This window comes from Oncorhynchus masou, chromosome 9 (assembly GCF_036934945.1).
Source record: "Oncorhynchus masou masou isolate Uvic2021 chromosome 9, UVic_Omas_1.1, whole genome shotgun sequence".
Classification (NCBI taxonomy): domain Eukaryota; kingdom Metazoa; phylum Chordata; class Actinopteri; order Salmoniformes; family Salmonidae; genus Oncorhynchus; species Oncorhynchus masou.
In genome coordinates, this window is record NC_088220.1 from 83,313,083 (window position 1) to 83,335,288 (window position 22,206).

General features: G+C 41.9%; 2 protein-coding genes and 1 pseudogene across 2 annotated transcripts; all 3 read left to right on the top strand.

Moving 5' to 3' along the window:
- The first annotated feature begins 31 nt into the window (after positions 1-31).
- LOC135545331 (extracellular calcium-sensing receptor-like) lies at positions 32-4,516 on the top strand. The gene is made up of 7 exons (XM_064972948.1): positions 32-243; positions 617-911; positions 1,439-1,728; positions 2,154-2,449; positions 2,552-2,772; positions 3,103-3,448; positions 3,600-4,516. Exons 1-7 carry the CDS (start codon positions 32-34, stop codon positions 4,514-4,516), a joined length of 2,577 nt encoding a protein of 858 aa, XP_064829020.1.
- Positions 4,517-8,549: 4,033 nt separating this feature from the next.
- On the top strand, positions 8,550-13,514 carry LOC135545332 (extracellular calcium-sensing receptor-like). Its single transcript, XM_064972949.1, has 8 exons — positions 8,550-8,569; positions 8,897-9,085; positions 9,531-9,825; positions 10,328-10,617; positions 10,852-11,147; positions 11,410-11,633; positions 11,986-12,331; positions 12,598-13,514. Exons 1-8 carry the CDS (start codon positions 8,553-8,555, stop codon positions 13,512-13,514), a joined length of 2,574 nt encoding a protein of 857 aa, XP_064829021.1. The 5' UTR covers positions 8,550-8,552.
- A 6,260-nt stretch (positions 13,515-19,774) lies between these two features.
- Positions 19,775-21,644, top strand: LOC135545113 (extracellular calcium-sensing receptor-like; annotated as a pseudogene).
- Positions 21,645-22,206: the final 562 nt, after the last annotated feature.

The window sequence follows — 22,206 nt, forward strand, 5'->3', positions numbered from 1 at the left end:
TGGTAGTCTGGTTCTGCTACATCTAGCTGTGATGGCTGCTGCGCTTGCCTTGCTCTCATCTGCCTCTAGCTCTGCCTCTGGGCTGGAGTCTGTCAGATGCAGGCTCCAAGGCACCCCTCGTCCTCCGGCGTTCTCCCAGGACGGGGACTTTGTCATCGGGGGTGTTTTCTCAATCCACAACTACATGCACACTGTGGATCACAGCTACACCAGCCTGCCTGAGCCCCTGCAGTGCACAGGGAGGTCAGTGAGCGCAAGAGGGAACAGGGGACAGGACTGTGGCTGTGTGGGGAGACAGATAAATTGTGTTTTAAAGACACGGAGACACACTGTTTAAAGACAGATAAACAGTGTGTTTAATGACAGGTAAACAGTGTTTTAAAGACAGATAAACAGTGTGTTTGTGTCTGAGAGAGTAGATAAAGCCTACTGTTACAAAGTGTCACATTTTCAAATGCAGGCGATACTACAATGTCCTCAATTACAGTTATCAAATGTGTAGGCATGTAGAGAGTGTGGAAAATATGGCTAGATATGAAGATGTATAACCATATATTCTATCGGCTAATTTACCGTTTAGTCAAGTGGTGCTCACTCACCTACCTTCTATTTACAGTTTGGATACTCGTGAGTTGCGCTTCTCGCGCGCCATGGTCTTCGCAGTTGAGGAGATAAACAACAGTTCAGACCTTCTACCGGGTGTCACGCTTGGTTATCAAGTATACGACTCGTGCACCTCGGTCCCCATGGCCATGAATGTGGCCTTCCAGCTGGCTAACGGCCTGGACCCCATGTTTGATACCGGAGAACAGTGCTCGGGGTCGCCTACAGTGACAGCTATCGTTGGCGAGTCTGGCTCCACACCAACCATCAGCATGTTGCGCATCATCGGCCCTTTCGGAATTCCTCAGGTAAACTAATGTGGAAAGAAATCATTCAGCATATTTTAAACTTACTGTTTTCCTACTTTATATTCTGCTCTCCTTCAGAAAGGAGTTAAACTTTTAACTTATATGTTCGCCTCTCTTTCAGGAATATACATTTATGTGTGAAATTATGTGGAGAAAGGCATTTAAACATAGACTGAGGACTATGAGTCTGGAGAACATCTAGTGGCATTAAAACATGGTCTTTCATAGGCGAGGTTGTTATGGGAGACCAGGGATTAGTGTCACACCTTTTACTCATGTTGTTCACAGCACCAGTATGTCTTATAATACTATTACCAATATGAATAGAACAACAAAGATAGAAACGGGCAGAAATATGTATCCGTTTCAATCTGGCCCAATGAAAGACAATACATTAATATCATTAATGTCTCCCTAACATCATACAACACATCTAAACAAAAAAGCAGGAAGTTTGCCAATAACTAAAACTCGTTTGGCCGACATGATGATCTTTCTCATGTTTTCGACTGTCTGTTTTTAACCAGGTGAGCCACTTTTCCACCTGTGCGTGTCTGAGTGATAAGAAACAGTATCCAACCTTCTTCAGAACCATCCCCAGTGATCAGTTCCAGGCTGCTGCTCTGGCCCACCTCATCAGGCACTTCGGCTGGACCTGGATTGGGGCGGTCCGTTCCGACTCTGACTACGGTAATTATGGGATGGCTGCTTTCCTGCAGGCAGCACAAGAGGAGGGTATCTGTGTGGAGTATTCTGAAGCCTTCTCCCGTACCAACCCACTCAGCAGAGTGCAACGGGTGGCCGACGTGATCCGCAGGTGATCCATGATTAGTTGTGAACTTTTCATTCATATAAATGCAAGACCATAATTATAAAAAAAATACTATTGTCATTAATTTCTCTCTTTTCCAAAAGCTGATTTAATTTTACCTAGGCAAGTCAGTTGAGAACAAATTCTTATTTTCAATGACGGCCTAAGAACAGTGGATTAACCGCCTGTTCAGGGACAGTCGGAGAGAATTGTACCTTGTCAGCTCAGGGGTTTGAACTTGCAACCTTCCGATTACAAGTCTAACGCTCTAACCACTAGGCTACACTGCCACCCTGTGAGACCAACACGATTTGCATATCTTAAGCATGTCAAAAGTGTTGATTAATACTAATGTTCAATTCACTGAGATATTCCAGTGAATGACAAACATGACCAGCATATTAAGCATATGATATAATCATGTTCCCCAGCTCCACAGCCCAGGTGGTGGTTGCATTTGTATCCTCTTGGGACATGAAAATCCTGCTGAGGGAAATGGAAAGCCTTCCCTCTCCGCCCCGCCAGTGGATCGGGAGCGAGTCCTGGGTCACTGATCCAGATATGCTGCACTTCGGACTGTGTGCCGGGGCCATCGGAATTGGCATCCAACGCTCTGTCATCCCCGGCCTCAGGGACTTCCTCCTGGACCTCTCCCCACAGAAGGTGTCCAAGTCTCCCACGCTCACTGAGTTCTGGGAGGGAGCCTTTGACTGTCGGCTGAGGACAGGTATCTATCTATCTATCTATCTATCTATCTATCTATCTATCTATCTATCTATCTATCTACCTATCTATCTATCTATCTGTCTGTCTGTCTGTCTGTCTGTAGGGACCTCTACAGGTGTTGGGGTTGAAGAGAAGGTGTGTGATGGCAGTGAGGATATACAGCAGCTACAGACCCCCTACACAGATACATCCCAGCTGCGTGTCACTAACATGGTGTATAAAGCTGTTTATGCCATAGCACACGCCATTCACAGCATTGTTTGTGAAGAGAGAGAAAACTCCACTGTGAACTGTGACAAAAACCTTAATGTGAAGCCAACACAGGTGAATGACAAGTCTGTAGTATAATTTCCAGTTAAAAATGTTTATATAGACAACATGTATGAAGGCCAAAGATTTCTCATTATATCATTATACTTTACAACTTCTTCTGAATTAACACATCTGATAAATTTGAGTTGAAATTATGTTCTGTTTCTCTCTCCATCTATCTTCCCTTTTCTCAATTTCTCTCTTTCCATCTTTCTTCCCCTCTCTCCATCTATCGCTCAATCTCTCTTCCCTTCACTCATCTCTCTCTTCCCTTATCTCCATCTCTCTACACCTCTCTCCTTCTCTCACGTCCCCTCTCTCTCTCTCCCTTCCAACCCCGAGGTCCTGGAGAGATTGAGGAGGGTGAACTTCTCTCGTAACGGGTACCAGGTGTCTTTCGATGCCAACGGGGACCCAGTGGCCACCTATGAGCTGGTCAACTGGCAGAGACGGGAGAGTGGGAAGATGGAGTTGGTGACAGTGGGGTTCTATGATGGGTCTCTGCCTCCTGACCAGAGGCTTGCCATCGAGAGGGAAATCACCTGGGTAAAGAACAGTACACAAGTACCTGTGTCAGTGTGCAGTGAGAGCTGTCCCCCAGGCACTCGTAAGGCTGTACAGAAAGGAAAGCCTGTATGCTGTTATGACTGTATCCAATGTGCAGAGGGAGAGATCAGTAATAACACAGGTAGGACTATAGGAACAGTTGGCATAGAATGTGTAGTAAATTCTATAACGGTTTACAAAGTAGTGGTTTATTCATATTAACAGCACAACAAAGGTAAAGTAGTGAATCTGTTATTATTAACATTTGATGTCTGTTGTTTTGTCCTGGTCAGATTCTTCAGACTGTCTGATCTGTCCCGAGGAGTACTGGCCCAACGCTGAGAGAGACCGCTGTATCCTTAAGCCTGTGGAGTTCCTGTCCTTCCACGAGGTCCTCGGAATCATCCTGACCGTCTGCTCTGTGGGCGGGGCTTGTCTGGCCATCGCCATGGCAACTGTCTTCTACCGCCATCGAACTTCGGCCATTGTCAGGGCCAACAACTCTGAGCTGAGCTTCCTGCTGCTCTTCTCCTTGGCTCTGTGTTTTCTGTGTTCTCTTACTTTCATTGGCCGGCCCTCTGAGTGGTCCTGTATGCTGCGTCACACAGCGTTTGGGATCACCTTCGTTCTCTGCATCTCTTGTGTTCTGGGGAAAACAATAGTGGTGTTGATGGCCTTCAGGGCTACACTTCCAGCCAGTAATGTCATGAAATGGTTTGGTCCTCCACAGCAGAGATTGACTGTAGTGTCCTTCACGTTTGTCCAGGCTATGATATGCACTCTGTGGTTGGTCCTGTCCCCTCCCTTCCCCATTAAAAACCTCACTACCTACAAGGAAAAGATCATTCTAGAGTGTGATGTGGGTTCAGCTATTGGTTTCTGGGCTGTTTTGGGCTATATAGGACTCCTGGCTCTCTTGTGCTTTGTGCTGGCTTTTCTGGCTCGGAAGCTGCCTGATAACTTCAATGAGGCCAAATTCATCACCTTCAGCATGCTCATATTCTGTGCAGTCTGGATCACCTTTATCCCAGCTTATGTCAGCTCTCCTGGGAAGTTGACTGTAGCTGTGGAGATCTTTGCCATCATCACCTCTAGCTTTGGGTTGTTCTTTCTATTATTTGTTCCTAAATGCTTTATTATTCTGTTCCGGCCAGAGAAGAACACCAAGAAACACCTTATGGAGAAGACATCCAATGATATCCGTTATTAAGAAATGATTGAGTGGAAAAAACATTTTAACGTTCAGCTTTATGGTTTATCATACAGTTAGGGAGGACTACTCTGACAGAGATGACCAACGTTTTAGCAGGTGATCATTGGTAACATTGTAACTAGTAACATGACACAGGTTCACTTTAGATATTCCAATGTTTTGAGAGTTTGGTGAAATCTAGAGTGTTAAAATTATATTACTAATGCCCTAGTCGCCTTGTTCATTGATTTATCTAAAGCTTTTGACACTGTCAAGTATGCGATTCTTTTGGGTTAGCTGTCGTCAATAGGACTGGGATTGGATGCCTGGCGTTGGTTTCATGACTATATAAAGGATAGAAGTCAGGCTGTTAGAGTTGACAGCATCCAGTCAAAGCCATTGGAGTTGGTTAAAGGGGTCCCACAAGGTTCTATACTTGGTTCACTCTCTACATCATCAATATCGGTGATGAGATAAGAAAGTGTCAAATTCATTTATATGCTGATGACACTGTCATGTACTCTATCGCTTCAACGGCTGACCAAGCATTATCACTATTGGAGGCAGATTTTAAGATATTACAAGTGTATTTTATACAGCTGAAACTGGATTTAAATGCAAAGAAAACACATTTTATGATTTTAATTAAGGTTCAAAAAGTTGGTTGAAAATACACTTGCACTTACGAGCTTAGATGGTTCTCGAATGAATCAGGTCTCTGCATATAAATATGAATGGATGATAAACTCTTTTAAAATGCACATTGACAAACTTTGTAGACGGCTAAAAATCAAGCTCGGCTTCTATGGAAACAGGACATGCTTGTCCTGTACAAATAGAAGACAAATGATGCAAGCTACTTTTATGTCTGTTATTGATTATTGGGATATTATTTACCTGCATGCAACTGCATCAACACTGAAAGCTACCTTCTAATTTATCATCACTCATCAATATTAGAATGATATATCCTAAAACCAGGTCTCAAGCATGGACTACACTTGAGGCCCATGTGATTTCCACAGAGTTGGGTATGGCTGCCTTTTCCTAATACGCTCCTTGCCTATGGAATAGCCTGCAGACTAAACTTAAACTTGAGACTCTTGTCCCCCTTGATCATTTTAAATATTTATTGGAGCATTTTTATTTTTGAATTGCTTGTAACTGTTTCGGGAAAGACAAGTTATTGTGCTGTTAGTAGAATAACCTACGTGTAAATTAATTCTCTTGCTTTATTTTTATTGTGTTATCTGTGATTGTTTTGTTTGTCTTGTTTAGTTTAGTTTTTTAATCATTGTACATAAACTGTATGTGTAAACATGTATACGCAGAGCCCAGCTGTAACAGAGACCTTGGTCTCAGGCTGTGTTCCTTGTTGAAATGAAGGTATACATTTTGTTTTTTTTTTAAATCTATTTTGACCTGCTAAATGATGGGATTAGCAGTAGCCTACAGGGTGGAACCACTTCCATGTTGTTGGAGAAAAGCTTTATTCCTATATGAATTGATATAACATTGAAGTGCATGTGTTCAATTGATCAATAATCAGTAATCAGTAATCAATTGATCAGTAATTCATCAATTAATGTATGATAATAATATAATAAAACATTTTCATACACAGTTGAAGTGTGAAGTTTACATACACTTAGATTGGAGTCATTTCAACTCGTTTTTCAACAACTCCACACATTTCTTGTTAACAAATTATAGTTTAGGCAAGTCTGTCAGGACATCTCGGTAATCCCTCCAACAATTGTTTACAGGCAGATTATTTAACTTATAATTCACTGTTTCACAATTCCAGTGGCTGAGAAGTTTACATACACTAAGTTGACTGTGCTTTTAAACAGCTTGGAATATTCCAGAAAAATATTTCATGGCTTTAGTTGCTTCTGATTGGTTGATTGACGTCATTTGAGTCAATTGGAGGTGTACCTGTGGATGTATTTCAAGGACTACCTTCAAACTCAGTGCCTCTTTGCTTCACATGATGGTCAAATCAAATCAGAAAAAAACTTGTAGACCTCCACAAGTCTGGTTCATCCTTGGGAGCAATTTCCAAACGCCTGAAGGTACCACATTCATCTGTACAAACAATAGTATGAAGGTATAAACACCATGGGACTATGCAGGCGTCATACCACTCAGGAAGAAGACGCGTTCTGTCTCCTAGAGATTAAAATACTTTGGTCAAAAAACACAAACAAGAATCAGACAAAAGTGCAAATCAATCCCAGAACACAGCCTCCTGACAGCAAAGGACCTTGTGAAGATGTCTGAAAATATCTGTATCCACAGTAAAAACAAGTCCTATATCAAAATAACCTGATATGCCGCTCAGCAAGGAAGAGGCCACTGATCCAAAAATGCCATAAAAATGCCAGACTACAATTTCCAACTGCACGCAGGGAAAAATATGGTGACCATCGTTATGTTTGGAGGAAAAAGGGGGAGAATTGCAAGCCGAAGAACGCCATCCCAACCGTGAAGCACGGGGGTGGCAGCATCATGTTGTGGGGTTGCTTTGCTGCAGGAGGGAGTGTTGCACTTCACAAAATAGATGGCATCATGAGGCGAGAAAATTCTGTGGATATATTGAAGCAACATCTCAAGACATCAGTCAGGAAGTTAAAGCTTGGTTGCTAATGGGTCTTTCAAATGTACTGTGACCCCAAGCATACTTCCAAAAATGGCCTAAGGACAACAAAGTCAAGGTATTGGAGTGGCCATCACAAAACCCTGACCTCAATGGTGCAATAGAACATTTGTGGGCAGATCTGAAAAAGCATGGGCAATCAAGTTACACCAGCTCTGTCAAGAGGAATGGGCCAAAATTCACCCAACTTATTGTGGGAAGCTTGTGGAAGGCTACCCAAAACGTTTGACACAGTTAAACAATTTAAAGGCAATGCTACCAAATACTAATTGAGTGTATGTAAACTTCTGACCCACTGGGATTGTAATGAAAGAAATATAAGCTGAAATAAATAATTTTCTCGACTAGATTCTGACTTTTCACATTCTTAAAATGAAGTGGTGATCCTAACTGACCTAAAACAGGGAATTTTTACTTGGATAAAATGTTAAGAATTTTGAAAAACTGAGTTTAAATGTATTTAGCTAAGGTGAATGTAAACTTCTGACTTTAACTGTAAGGCAACGTGCCAAGAGGACTAGACTGTAGGGTAAATATAAGAGAGGAAGCTTACCAAGAGGACTAGACTGTAGGGGAAATATAAGAGAGGAAGCGTACCAAGAGGACTACACTTTTGGGTAAATATAAGAGAGGAAGCGTACCAAGGGGACTACACTTTTGGGTAAATATAAGAGAGGAAGCGTACCAAGAGGACTACACTTTTGGGTAAATATAAGAGAGGAAGCGTACCAAGAGGACTATACTGTAGGAGAAATATAAGAGAGGAAGTGTACCAATAGGACTAGACTATAGGGGAAATATAAGAGAGGAAGCGTACCAAGAGGACTATACTGTAGGGGAAATATAAGAGAGGAAGTGTACCAATAGGACTAGACTATAGGGGAAATATAAGAGAGGAAGCGTACCAAGGGGACTACACTTTTGGGTAAATATAAGAGAGGAAGCGTACCAAGAGGACTATACTGTAGGGGAAATATAAGAGAGGAAGTGTACCAATAGGACTAGACTATAGGGGAAATATAAGAGAGGAAGCGTACCAAGGGGACTACACTTTTGGGTAAATATAAGAGAGGAAGCGTACCAAGAGGACTATACTGTAGGAGAAATATAAGAGAAGAAGCGTACCAATAGGACTAGACTTTTTGAATAAATACTGTGTACTGCCAGCGTACCAAGAAGACTAGACTATATGGGAAGTACTGAGTAGTGCCTGAATGCCAGAGGACTAGATTGTAGGGGGAAAATAAAAGAGGCAGCTAGACTATAGAGGAAATATACCTCAGGTAAAGTGAAACATTGATTAGACTTTTGAATAAATACAGTGAAGAACCAGCTTGCCAAGAGCACTAGACCGTAAGAGAAATATAAGAGAGGCTCATGGTTGTTCTGTGTCTAATGTATGTTTATGTCTATCTAAACCATTCCAGTCAACGTAGTTCTGATACTGGTACATCTCTATAGCTGAAAGAAGCAGGGTGAGCAGAGCAGCTTCTAACCCCTCCCTCCCTGGCATGGCCATACCCACAGTGTGGCCCCTAGAGTAATCCCCACAGAGGTACAGTGGGTATTTAACCCAGAGAAGAGAGGTAACCTGACCTATGAAGGTTTGTGTGGCGCTGTGCTACCCCATACCCTCTACACATCAGAGGAATGAGGCTCTCTCCGTCTCCTGCTCTGGATCCAAGTCTGGCTGGTAGTCTGGTTCTACTACATCTAGCTGTGGTGGCTGGTGGGCTCGCCTTGCTCTCGTCTGCCTCTGCCTCTGAGCTGGAGTCTGTCAGATGCAAGCTCCAAGGCACCCCTCGTCCTCCGGCGTTCTCCCAGGACGGGGACTTTGTCATCGGGGGTGTTTTCTCCATCCACAGCTATATGCACACTGTGGATCACAGCTTCACCAGCCTGCCTGAGCCCCTGCAGTGCACAGGGAGGTCAGTGAACGCAAGAGGGAACAGGGGACAGGACTCGGGCTGTGTGGGGAGACAGATAAATTGTGTTTTAAAGACACGAAGACAGTGTTTAAAGACAGATAAACAGTGTGTTAAAGACAGGGAAACAGTGTGTTTAAAGACAGGAAAACAGTATTTTAAAGACATATAACCATTGTTTTAAAGACAGATTAACAGTGTTTTTAAGACAGGTAAAAAGTGTGTTTGTATCTGAGAGAGTAGGTAAAGACTACTGTTACAAAGTGTCACATTTTCAAATGCAGGCTATACTACAGTGTCCTCAAGTCCCGATATCAAATGTGTAGGCTTGTAGACAGTGGAAAATAAGACTAAATATGGAGATGTTTGCCCTCGTATAACCATATATTCTATAGACTAGTTTACCATTTAGTCAAGTGGTGCTCAGTCACCTATCTTTTATTTACAGTTTGAACTCCCGTGAATTGCGCTTCTCGCGCACCATGGTCTTCGCAGTTGACGAGATAAACAACAGTTCGGATCTCCTACCGGGTGTCACACTCGGATATCAAGTGCACGACTCGTGCAACACGGTCCCCATGGCCATGAATGTGGCCTTCCATCTGGCTAATGGCCTGGACCCAATGTTTGATACCGGAGAACAGTGCTCGGGGTCGCCTACAGTAACAGCTATCGTGGGCGAGTCTGCCTCCTCGCCTACCATCAGCATGTTGCGCATCATCGGCCCTTTTGGAATTCCTCAGGTAATCTCCTACGGAAAGAAATCATTCAGCTTTGTTTAATTTACTGTATTTCTATTGCCTCTCCTTCAGGAATGAGTTCAACTTTTAATTTGCCAATTTTCATGAAATTTTGAGGAAAAAGGCATTTGAACATAGACTCAAGACTATGAGTCTGGAGAACTTCTGTAGGCATTAAAACATGATCTGAGGACTACCTTTCATAGGCGAGGTTGTTATGGGAGACTAGGGATTAGTGTCATACCTTTTACTCATGCTTTTCACAACACCAGTATGTCTTATAATACTATTATCAATATGAATAGAACAACAAAGATAGAAACGGGCAGAAATATGTATCCGTTTCAATCTGGCACAATGAAAAACAATACATTATTATTATTAATGTCTCCCTAACATCATACAACACAGCTAAACAAAAAAAGCAGGAAGTTGCCAATAACTAAAACTTGTTTGGCCGACATGATGATCTTTCTCATGTTTTCGACTGTCTGTTTTTAACTAGGTGAGCCACTTTTCCACCTGTGCGTGTCTGAGTGATAAGAAACAGTATCCAACCTTCTTCAGAACCATCCCCAGTGATCAGTTCCAGGCTGCTGCTCTGGCCCACCTCATCAGGCACTTCGGCTGGACCTGGATTGGGGCGGTCCGTTCCGACTCTGACTACGGTAATTACGGGATGGCGGCTTTCCTGCAGGCAGCACAAGAGGAGGGTATCTGTGTGGAGTATTCTGAAGCCTTCTCCCGTACCAACCCACTCAGTAGAGTGCAACGGGTGGCCGACGTGATCCGCAGGTGATCCGTGATAACTTGTGAACTTTTCATTCACACAGATGCAAGCCCATATTTATAAAAAATATGATTGTTAATAATTTCTCTCTTTTCCAAAAGCTGATCTGTGAGACCAACATGATTTGCATGTCAAAAGTGTTGATTAATACTAATGTTCATGTTCACTTCACTGAGACATTCCAGTAAATGACAAACATGACCAGCATATTAAGCATATGATATAATCATGTTCCCCAGCTCCACAGCCCGGGTGGTGGTTGCATTTGTATCCTACAGGGACATGAAAATCTTGCTGAGGGAGATGGAACGCCTGCCCTCTCCACCCCGCCAGTGGATCGGGAGTGAGTCCTGGGTCACTGATCCAGACATGCTGCGTTTCGGCCTCTGTGCCGGGGCCATCGGATTTGGCATCCAACGCTCTGTCATCCCCGGCCTCAGGGACTTCCTCCTGGACCTCTCCCCACAGAAGGTGTCCAACTCTCCCCTGCTCACTGAGTTCTGGGAGGGAGCCTTTAGTTGTAGGCTGGGGACAGGTATCTATCTATCTATCGATCTATCTCTCTATCTATCTATCTGCGGTGGCAGGGTAGCCTAGTGGTTCGAGCGGTGGAATAGCAACCGGAAGTTCAAATACCCGTGCTGACAAGGTACAAATCTGTCGTTCTGCCCCTGAACAGGCAGTTAACCCACCGTTCCTAGGCCGTCATTGAAAATAAGAATTTGTTCTTAAACTGACTTGTCTAGTTAAATAAAGGTAAAATAAAAAAATTTATCAATCTATCTGTCTGTCTGTAGGGACCTCATCTACAGGTGTTGGGGTTGAAGAGAAGGTGTGTGATGGCAGTGAGGATATACAGCAGCTGCAGGCCCCCTACACAGATACATCCCAGCTGCGTGTCACTAACATGGTGTATAAAGCTGTTTATGCCATAGCACACGCCATTCACAGCATCGTTTGTGAAGAGAGAGAAAACTCCACTGTGAACTGTGACAACAACCTAAATGTGAAGCCAACACAGGTGAATGAAAAGTCTGTAGTATCATTTCCTGATAAATATGTTTATTTCAACTACATGTATGAAGGCCGAGGAGTTCTCATTATACTTTACAACTTCTTCTGAAGTAACACTTCTGATAAATTTGAGTTGAATTTATGTTCTTTTTCTCTCTCCATCTATCTTCCCTTTTCTCAATTTCTCTCTTTTCCGTCTTTCTTCCCCTTTCTCCATCTCTCATCTCTCTCTTCCCCTCTCTCCATCTATCGCTCAATCTCTCTTCCCCTCACTCATCTCTCTCTTCCCTTATCTCCATCTCTCTACACCTCTCTCCTTCTCTCACGTCCCCTCTCTCTCTCTCCCTTCCAACCCCGAGGTCCTGGAGAGATTGAGGAGGGTGAACTTCTCTCGTAACGGGTACCAGGTGTCTTTCGATGCCAACGGGGACCCAGTGGCCACCTATGAGCTGGTCAACTGGCAGAGACGGGAGAGTGGGAAGATGGAGTTTGTGACAGTGGGGTTCTATGATGGGTCTCTGCCTCCTGACCAGAGGCTTGCCATCGAGAGGGAAATCACCTGGGTAAAGAACAGTACACAAGTACCTGTGTCAGTGTGCAGTGAGAGCTGTCCCCCAGGCACTCGTAAGGCTGTACAGACAGGAAAGCCTGTATGCTGTTATGACTGTATCCAATGTGCAGAGGGACAGATCAGTAATAAATCAGGTAGGACTATAGGAACAGTTGGCAAAAATGTGTAGTAATTTCTATCACGGTTTAATTGTACTCGTTTCTTCCTATTACCAGCAATACAAAGGTAGTGTCTTTCAATCATGTTCCTGTTCTTATTTTCTCATGTAAGCTGCAAATTAATTCAACATTCTTTATTGTAAACTGACAAAGTGCAGCATTGTGGGACATGTATTTGTAAACAAATAAAACCTGAATCTATTATTATTAACATTTGATGTCTGTTGTTTTGTCCTGGTCAGATTCTTCAGACTGTCTGATCTGTCCCGAGGAGTACTGGCCCAACGCTGAGAGAGACCGCTGTATCCTTAAGCCTGTGGAGTTCCTGTCCTTCCACGAGGTCCTCGGAATCATCCTGACCACCTGCTCTGTGGGCGGGGCTCTATTGGCCATCGCCACGGCAGCTGTCTTCTACCGCCACCGACATTCGGCCATCGTCAGGGCCAACAACTCTGAGCTGAGCTTCTTGCTGCTCTTCTCCTTGACTCTGTGTTTTCTGTGTTCTCTTACTTTCATTGGCCGGCCCTCTGACTGGTCCTGTATGCTGCGTCACACAGCGTTTGGGATCACCTTCGTTCTCTGCATCTCTTGTGTTCTGGGGAAAACAATAGTGGTGTTGATGGCCTTCAGGGCTACACTTCCAGCCAGTAATGTCATGAAATGGTTTGGTCCTCCACAGCAGAGATTGACAGTAGTGTCCTTCACGTTTGTCCAGGCTATAATATGCACTCTGTGGTTGGTCCTGTCCCCTCCCTTCCCCATTAAAAACCTCACTACCTACAAGGAAAAGATCATTCTAGAGTGTGATGTGGGTTCAGCTATTGGTTTCTGGGCTGTGTTGGGCTATATAGGACTCCTGTCTCTCTTGTGCTTTGTGCTGGCTTTTCTGGCTCGAAAGCTGCCTGATAACTTCAATGAGGCCAAATTCATCACCTTCAGCATGCTCATATTCTGTGCTGTCTGGATCACCTTTATCCCAGCTTATGTCAGCTCTCCTGGGAAGTTCACTGTAGCTGTGGAGATCTTTGCCATCATCACCTCTAGCTTTGGGTTGTTCTTTCTATTATTTGTTCCTAAATGCTTTATTATTCTGTTCCGGCCAGAGAAGAACACCAAGAAACACCTTATGGAGAAGACATCCAATGATATACGTTATTAAGAAATGATTGAGTGGAAAAAACATTGTAACGTTCAGCTATATGGTTTATCATACAGTTAGGTAGGACTACTCTGATAGAGATGACCAACGTTTTAGCAGATATTCATTGGTAACATTGTAACTAGGAACATGGCACAGGTTCACTTTAGATATTCCAATATTATGAGAGATTGTTCAAATCTAGAGTGTTAAAGTGATTTTACTAATGCCCTAGAAAATAGGAAGTACTGTGCCGCCTTGTTTCATAGATTTATCTAAAGCTTGTGACACTGTAGACCATGCGATTCTTTTGGGTAAGCTGTCATCAATAGGACTGGGATTGGATGCCTGTCGTTGGGTTTAGGACTATCTAAAGGATAGAAGTCAGGCTGATAGAGTCGACGTCATCCAGTCATAGCCATTAGTGTTGGTTAAAGGGGTCCCTCAAGGTTCTATACTTGGTCCATTACTGTTCACTCTCTACATAAACAATATATGTGATGAGACAAGAACTTGTCAAATTCATTTATATGCTGATGACACTGTCATGTACTTCAACGGCTGACCAAGCATTATCACTATTGGAAACATATTTTGAGATATTACAAGGGTATTTTATACAGCTGAAACTTGTTTTAAATGCAAATAAAGGTTCTATAGGTTCAAAAAGTTGGTTGAAAATACACTTGCACTTATGAGCTTGGTTGGTTTTTCGAATTAAGCAGGTCTCTGCATATAAATACTTAGGGATATGATTGGATGATGAACTGTCTTTTAAAATGCATATTGACGAACTTTGTAAACAGCTAAAAATCAAGCTAGTCTTCCTCTATAGAAACAGGACATGCTTGTCCTCTACAAATAGAAGACAAATGATACAAGCTAATGTTATGTCCGTTATAGATTATGGGGATATTATTTACATGCTATGGCATCAACACTTAAATCGCTGGATGCTACTTATCATTGCGCACGCAGGTTTATTACGGGTGCTACAGAACTCAACACTGTGTTTTATATCAAAATTTGGGTTGAACTTTGCTGTCTGTGAGACGAGAACACTCTCCCGTGTTTGTCTATAAAGCACTTCCGAATAAATAAAAATAAAAAGCTACCTTCTAATTTATCATCACTCCACAATAGTAGAATTATAATTCCTAAAACCAGGTCTCAAGCATGGATTACACTTGAGGCCCATGCGATTTCCACAGAGTTGGATATGGCTGCCTTTTCCTGTTAAGCTCCTTGCCTATGGAATAGCCCGCAGACTAAACTTAAACTTGAGACTCTTGTCCCCCATGCCCATTTTAAATATTCATTGGAGCATTTTTATTTTTGAATTGCTTGTAACTGTTTCGGGAAAGTCAAGTTCTTGTGCTGTTAGTAGAATAACCTACGTGTAAATTAATTCTCTTGCTTTATTTTTATTGTGTTATCTGTGATCGTTTTGTTTGTCTTGTTTAGTGTTTTAATCATTGTACATAAACTGTATGTGTAAACATGTATACGCAGAGCCCAGCTGTAACAGAGACCTTGGTCTCAGGCTGTGTTCCTTGTTGAAATGAAGGTATGCAATTTTTTTTAATCTAATTTGACCTGCTAAATGATAGGATTAGCAGTAGCCTACAGAGTGGAACAACTTCCATGTTGTTGGAGAAAAGCTTTATTTCTATATGAATTGATATAACATTGAAATGCATTTGTTCAATTGATATTGTAATTCATCCTATTATGTATTATAATAATATAATTAAAATGTTTATACACAGTTGAAGTCAGAAGTTTACATACACTTAGGTTGGAGTCATTATGTTAAGGGAATTTTTATCAATAATGACTAATTATGTATACATTTCAATCAGGACTGACTAATCAGAAAACTATTATGTTACTGTATATGTACTAATCAGAATACAATTATGTTACTGTATATGTACTAATCAGAATACTATTGTTACTGTTACTGTATATGTATGAATTGTCTTTCTTAATCCTAGTACTGAATTTAATGTGTGTAAATATAATCAAGAATTAGACTTGTTGTGTTGTTAAGAAAAGGCTAAGCTTGAGAGCAGGTGCATTATTTTCATTTTATTTGCGATTTTCAGAAATCGTTAACGTTGCGTTATGCTAATGAGCCTGAGGCTTTATTCACGATCCCGGATCCAGGGTGGGGAGTATCAAGAGGTTAACAACACTGTCATCTCAGATTTTCAAAATATGCTTTTGAACCATAGCAAATCACTAATTTGTGTAAGAGTATTGCAAGCTAGCTTAGCATTTTGAGTAGCATTTAGCACGCAACATTTTCACAAAAACCAGATAACCAAATAAATAAAATCATTTACCTTTGAAGAGCTTCGGATGTTTTCAATGAGGAGACTCTCAGTTACATAGCAAATGTTCAGTTTTTCCTGAAAGAATCTTTGTGTAGGAGAAATCGCTCCGTTTTGTACATCACATTTGGCTACCGAAACGAACCGAAAATTCAGTCACCAAAACGTCAAACTTTTTCCGAATTAACTCCATAATATCGACCGAAACATGGCAAACGTTGTTTAGAATCAATCCTCAAGGTGTTTTTTCACATATCTCTTCATTGATATGCAGTTCGTGGAAGCCTGCTTTCCCCTCAGAATCGCATGGAAAAATACCAGCAGCTGAAAAAGACGCACCAATTTCGACGGAGGACACCGGGCGGACACCTGGAAAATGTCGTCTCTTATGGTCAATCTTCCAATGATATGCCTACAAATACGTCACAATGCTGCAGACACCTTGGGGAAACGACAGAAAGGGCAGTCTCATTCCTCTCGCATTCACAGCCATATAAGGAGACAATAGAAAACGGAGCCTCAAAAATCCTGCTGATTTCCTGGTTGCCATTTCATCTTGGTTTTGCCTGTAGCTCCCGTTCTAGGGAACCCACAGACAATATCTTTGCAGTTCTGGAAAATTCAGTGTGTTTTCTTTCCAAAGCTATCAATTATATGCATAGTCGAGCATCTTTTTTGTGACAAAATATCTTGTTTAAAACAGGAACATTTTTCATCCAAAAATGAAATTGCGCCCCCAGAGTTTCAAGAGGTTAAAATGTATGATTAAGGATTTGAGGTAAATGGGAATTATTATTAGGTTTAGTTTATAGTTCACTTTTGAACACTTTTGAGTTTCTGAATCGATGTAGCATAGTGAATGCTATTTATGCGTTTTGTGTTCTTCTGGGAGAATGGGAGTTGTATTGTCTCTCTTTAGATGTTTCCTGGGGACTACAATCTTGGGAAGAGTGGGTGAGATTGAGGCCATAAATGACCAAATTGAAAAAGGCCTGGAAGTTGTTTTTTTTATTCATTAACTGACTTGACTAGTTAAATAAAGGTAAAATAAAAAAATAAAAAAAACATGATTATGTCAGACATAAGGATAATTTACTAATCTTACCTAAGTCATTGTCTGTATGTCCAAGATTTTATGCACTTCGGGTGAATTACAGGTGAAGTCACTCAATTCAGTCCCTGAAGCCTGTTGGGGGGACCATACCAAGGGCTCCTGGTGACAGCTAGGTGAAAGAGCTTCCCGGATTCATATCACACTGCGGGAGGGTAAGACACTTTGACACTGTCGAACAATAGCAGTGTTCAAGAGGAGAACTGGAATTAACAGAATTCCGGGTGCCATCTCTCGAATGAAGATTTCCTTTCCCGTCATTCCATCCCTGTTTTTGTTCATAGAAGTGAAAGTGTGTCTGGCTTTTGCTGATGATGTGTTCTCTGGAAGAGGGTGGGGCTTTAAGGGTGGGCTGTCCATCCTGAGCTGTCTGGTTGTGGGAGCCTTATTCCTGATACACCATGAACACCGAGAAGGCCAGAGGGTAATATTGACATAGTTAAACAATGAGGATTTAGTATTAATCAAGTATAAGAGATCACTTGATCTGGATAAACAGGAAGTGAGAGTGAGACTGGGAAGGATGTCTCAGAGGAGTTCTATGTAGGCCAAATGGGGCCTCTGACTCCTTGGCAGTTCAGGACTAAGAGCAGCTATTATGGAAGACATCTATGTAAGTCCCTGTGTAGTTCATGGAAACCAGTTATAGCTCACATCATGTGAGAGGGCTACATAAATCTACATACCCAGTATGGAAGAAGATGGAATGTAGTGAAAGTAAGGGTTTCAGTGGATAACCTAGTGCAGTTAAACTGGTAATGGGGATTCTAACCTCTGGTTAGAGTGGATTCAATATACGGCCAGATCAATAGCTAAAGAAGAATGCTATGCTTGTGCCACAGCAAACCTCAGTTGACAACCATCCCTTTTCCATTAAATGGAATTAATTCACCTAAGGGAATGGCCTATATGGTAAAGCTATTCATGGATGCAGGAAAGCCATATAATAACAGTTGTATGGATTTGCACAATTTATATCCACGTTCCTCTGAAATCTAAGCTTCCTCCTTTCACAGAGGCAAGGGGAGACTGTTTACTGTTTGATTCAGCATAGTACTTCTGGGAAATATGTGGGGGAAATCAGTACCTGCAATAGGACAGATAATGTTACTTCTGATGCGACAAATGAGTGATTTGGAAGGCTGGTTGAGATCTGGGGATTTCAGTAAGATAAGGAGGCCCAGGGCTCACATCTGGTGGTGGTTGTGTGGGGGAATGACGTTATGGCCGAGTATTACCGGCTAATTGGACAGGGGTATGTGCACTAGTACATTTGGGAATGCCTTTCACACTCATTCAACACCATGACATGATGTTGGATAAATGGGAGAAACGAAGTACTCCGTCTGGGTCTTTTGATGATAGAGTTTGTATTGACAACATTGGGGTTCCAAGGGGGGTGCCAGACGAGTTCAAAGCTAGAAATAGATCCTGGCAGGATGAGAGTCAATTGTTTTTTGGTGGTCCACTCTAAATTAGAATGTGGATTGGATCAATTATGTCTATTAAAATCCACAGCGCTTCACCAATTATATCAGAGATGTAATGAATGGCTTGGCAGAATAGAATAGTCTTGGATATGTCTGCTGGCTGAAAAGGGTGGGAGTGTATGGAGGTAGTTTGGATCCCGATGACACAGTTCCGGATGGATCAGTGACCAAGGCCTTGGCTTGTTTACACACCCTAGCTCACAAGTTGGCAGTGAACTCAGGGGTGGATACTTCTCTGACGAATTGGGTTGACAGTGTGTTTGGAAGATGGAAAAATGTGATGATTACTGTGTTATGGGCTACCTTCACCTGTGTGACTGTGTTAGTTTTGTGCGGATGTGTTTTGGTTGCGTGTATGAAAGTTATCATTTCCAGGACTATGGAGAAATCAATGACACTTCAGATGGTGATATATGATGTATATAATCCTAAACTCTGACCAGTGGAATACAAAATACATGGCTCCGGACATAATAGAAGAATCTGGATCCTTTCACTCGCAAGGAGACCATATTTGATATTTAGGGAATTTAGATGTTTTCTTGTTTCAATGTATAGACAGTTTTTTCATGAAGATTGTGACGGAAAATCCTGATAAGTAGAGTAAAGATTCTGATGTAGGTTAGAAGTCATTGAAGTTGATTGTGTGTACATATTGGTTTGTCTTATTCTAGTATATCATTGATATTTCCATGTAGTGTTTAATGATGGTATGAATTGTAAAGTCATTTTTAGGGTGGATTGTTAGGAAAATTATGATATAATGACTGAACAATAGTCTTATTTTAAATGAAACTGTAACTAAGTAAACTTATACTCTGTTTTATTATATCTGATTAACAATATGAGTTCATAAGAAGGGATTGTGTGACACGGACAAGGAGTAATTCAATTTAATGAACACCATTCCTCCTAGGAAGAAAGGAATGGTTTGTGAATTAAGTAAACAGAAAAGGTAGTTAACCTATGGTTGAACCGACGAAAGACCATTTCCTAGGTTTTCTGTTAATTAGAACTGTAGGCTAAGTAGTGATTCATAATGGTGAGGGGTTAATTCAGTTAGGTTATGTGACCTGTGAGTGTGTTAGTGAGTTGGAATGAACTTTTGAACTCACTTGATTCTCGGTTGGTAGGAGGGGATTCATTTTAGAAGCAATGAAATGTATATAAACTGTTGCTCGTGATAACGTGGCAGCGCGCTCCGAGAATAAATTCTGTTACCTATTATTGAAAAAACTGGTCTCCATCTATTTTATGCAAACAAGAATCTTACAAATTCTCATAAAATAGATAAAGGGAATTAAATTAATGAAAACATATTGGAATAACTAAATTACTGTAACAACATCCCAGCTGTGTGTCACTAACATAGTGTACAAAGCTGTTTATTCCATAGCACACGCCATCCACAGCATCGTTTGTGAAGAAAGAGACAACTCCACTGTGAACTGTGACAATAACCTCCATGAGAAACATCAATGTGAAGCCAACACAGGTGAATGACAAGACAATAGTATAATGTCCTGATAAATATGTTTATTTAGACTACGTGTATGTAGGCCTAGGAGTTCTCATTATACTTTACAACTTGTTCTGAAGTAACACATCTGATAAATATATGAGTTGAATTAATGTCCTGTTTCTTTCTCTCTCCCCCTCAATCCAATTCTCTCTTCCCTTCTGACCATCTCTCTTCCCACCTCTCCAGCTCTCCCGTCCCCTCTCTCTCCCTTGACTTTCCAAACATCAATTCCTGGAGAGATTGAGGAGGGTGAACTTCTTTCGTAACGGGTACCAGGTGTCTTTCGATGCCAACGGGGACCCAGTGGCCACCTATGAGCTGGTCAACTGGCAGAGACGGGAGAGTGGGAAGATGGAGTTGGTGACAGTGGGGCTCTATGATGGGTCTCTGCCTCCTGACCAGAGGCTTGACATGGAGAGGGAAATCACCTGGGTAAGACCAGTACAAAAGTACCTTTGCCAGTGTGCAGTGAGAGCTGTCCCCTAGGCACTCGTAAGGCTGTACAGAAAGGAAAGCCTGTATGCTGTTAATACTGTATCCAATGTGCAGAGGGAAAGATCAGTAATAACACAGGTAGGACTATAGGAACAGTTGGCATAAAATGTGTAGTAATTTCTATCCCGGTTTACTAAGTAGTGGTTTCTTCATATTACCAGGAACATATTGTCAATCATGTTCCTATTCTTATTATCTCATCTTAAATCTATTATTATTGTCATGCATAGGTGTAATAGGTGGCAGGGAAGTCAGGCGCAGGAGAGTCAAATAGAGTGTAAAATGGAGTCTTTTAATAAAGTTCACAGAGTATGCTCCATAACACTAAATGTACGTAAACAAACAAACATGGGTACGAGGACCCGACGCGCACCTATACAACATCACACTACACTGACAATAAAACAATCTCTGACAAAGACATGAGGGGAAACAGAGGGTAAAATACACAACAGGTAATGAATGGGATTGAAAACAAGTGTGTGGGAAGACAAGACAAGACCAATGGAAAATGAAAAAAGGATCAATGATGGCTAGAAGACCGGTGACGTCGAACGCCCAGCACCGCCCGAACAAGGAGAGGCAACGACTTCGGCAGAAGTCGTGACAATTATTAACATTTGATGTCTGTTGTTTTGTCCTGGTCAGATTCTTCAGTCCCGAAGAGTACTGGCCCAACGCTGAGAGAGACCGCTGTATCCTTAAACCTGTTGAGTTCCTGTCCTTCCACGAGGTCCTCGGAATCATCCTGACCGCCTGCTCTGTGGGCGGGGCTTGTCTGGCGTTCGCCACGGCAACCGTTTTTTACCATCATCAAACTTCGGCCATCGTCAGGGCAAACAACTCCGGCTGAGCTTCCTGCTTCTCTTTTCCTTGACTCTGTGTTTTCTGTGTTCTCTTACCTTCATTGGCCGGCCCTCTGAATGGTCCTGTATGCTGTGTCACACAATGTTCGGGATGACCTTTGTCCTCTGCATCTCTTGTGTTCTGGGGAAAGCAATAGTGGTGTTGATGGCCTTCAGGGCTACGCTTCCCGGCAGTAATGCCATGAAATGGTTTAGTCCTCCACAGGAGAGATTGACTGTAGTGTCCTTCACGTTTGTCCAGGCTTTGATATGCACTCTGTGGTTGGTCCTGTTCCCTCCCTTCCCCATTAAACCTCTAAGGGCTGCAACCCCGTTAACGAGATTGATTTGACAACAGCCAATGAAAGTGCAGAGCGCCAAATTCAAACAATAGAAATCTCATAATTATACTTCCTCAAACACACATGTATCTTATACCATTTTAAAGGTGATCTTGTTGTTAATCCCACCAAAGTATCCAATTTCAAATAGGCTTTACAGCGAAAGCACCACAAACGATTATGTTGGGTCACCACCCTGTCACTGAAAAATTCAGACATTTTTCCAGCCAAAGAGAGGAGTCACAAAAATAACAAATTGAGATAAAATTCATCACTAACCTTTGATGATCTTCATCAGATGACACTCATTGGACTTCATGTTACACAATATAAAAATGTTTTGTTCGATAAAGTGCATATTTATATAAAAAAATCTCACTATACATTGGCGCGTTACGTTCACTAGTTCCAAAAACATCCGGTGATATTGCAGAGAGCCACAACATTTTACAGAAATACTCATTATCAATGTCAATAAAAATACATTTGTTAGACATGGAAATATAGATACACTTCTCCTTAATGCAACCACTGTGTCAGATTTCAAAAAAACGTTTGGGCAAAAGCAAACCA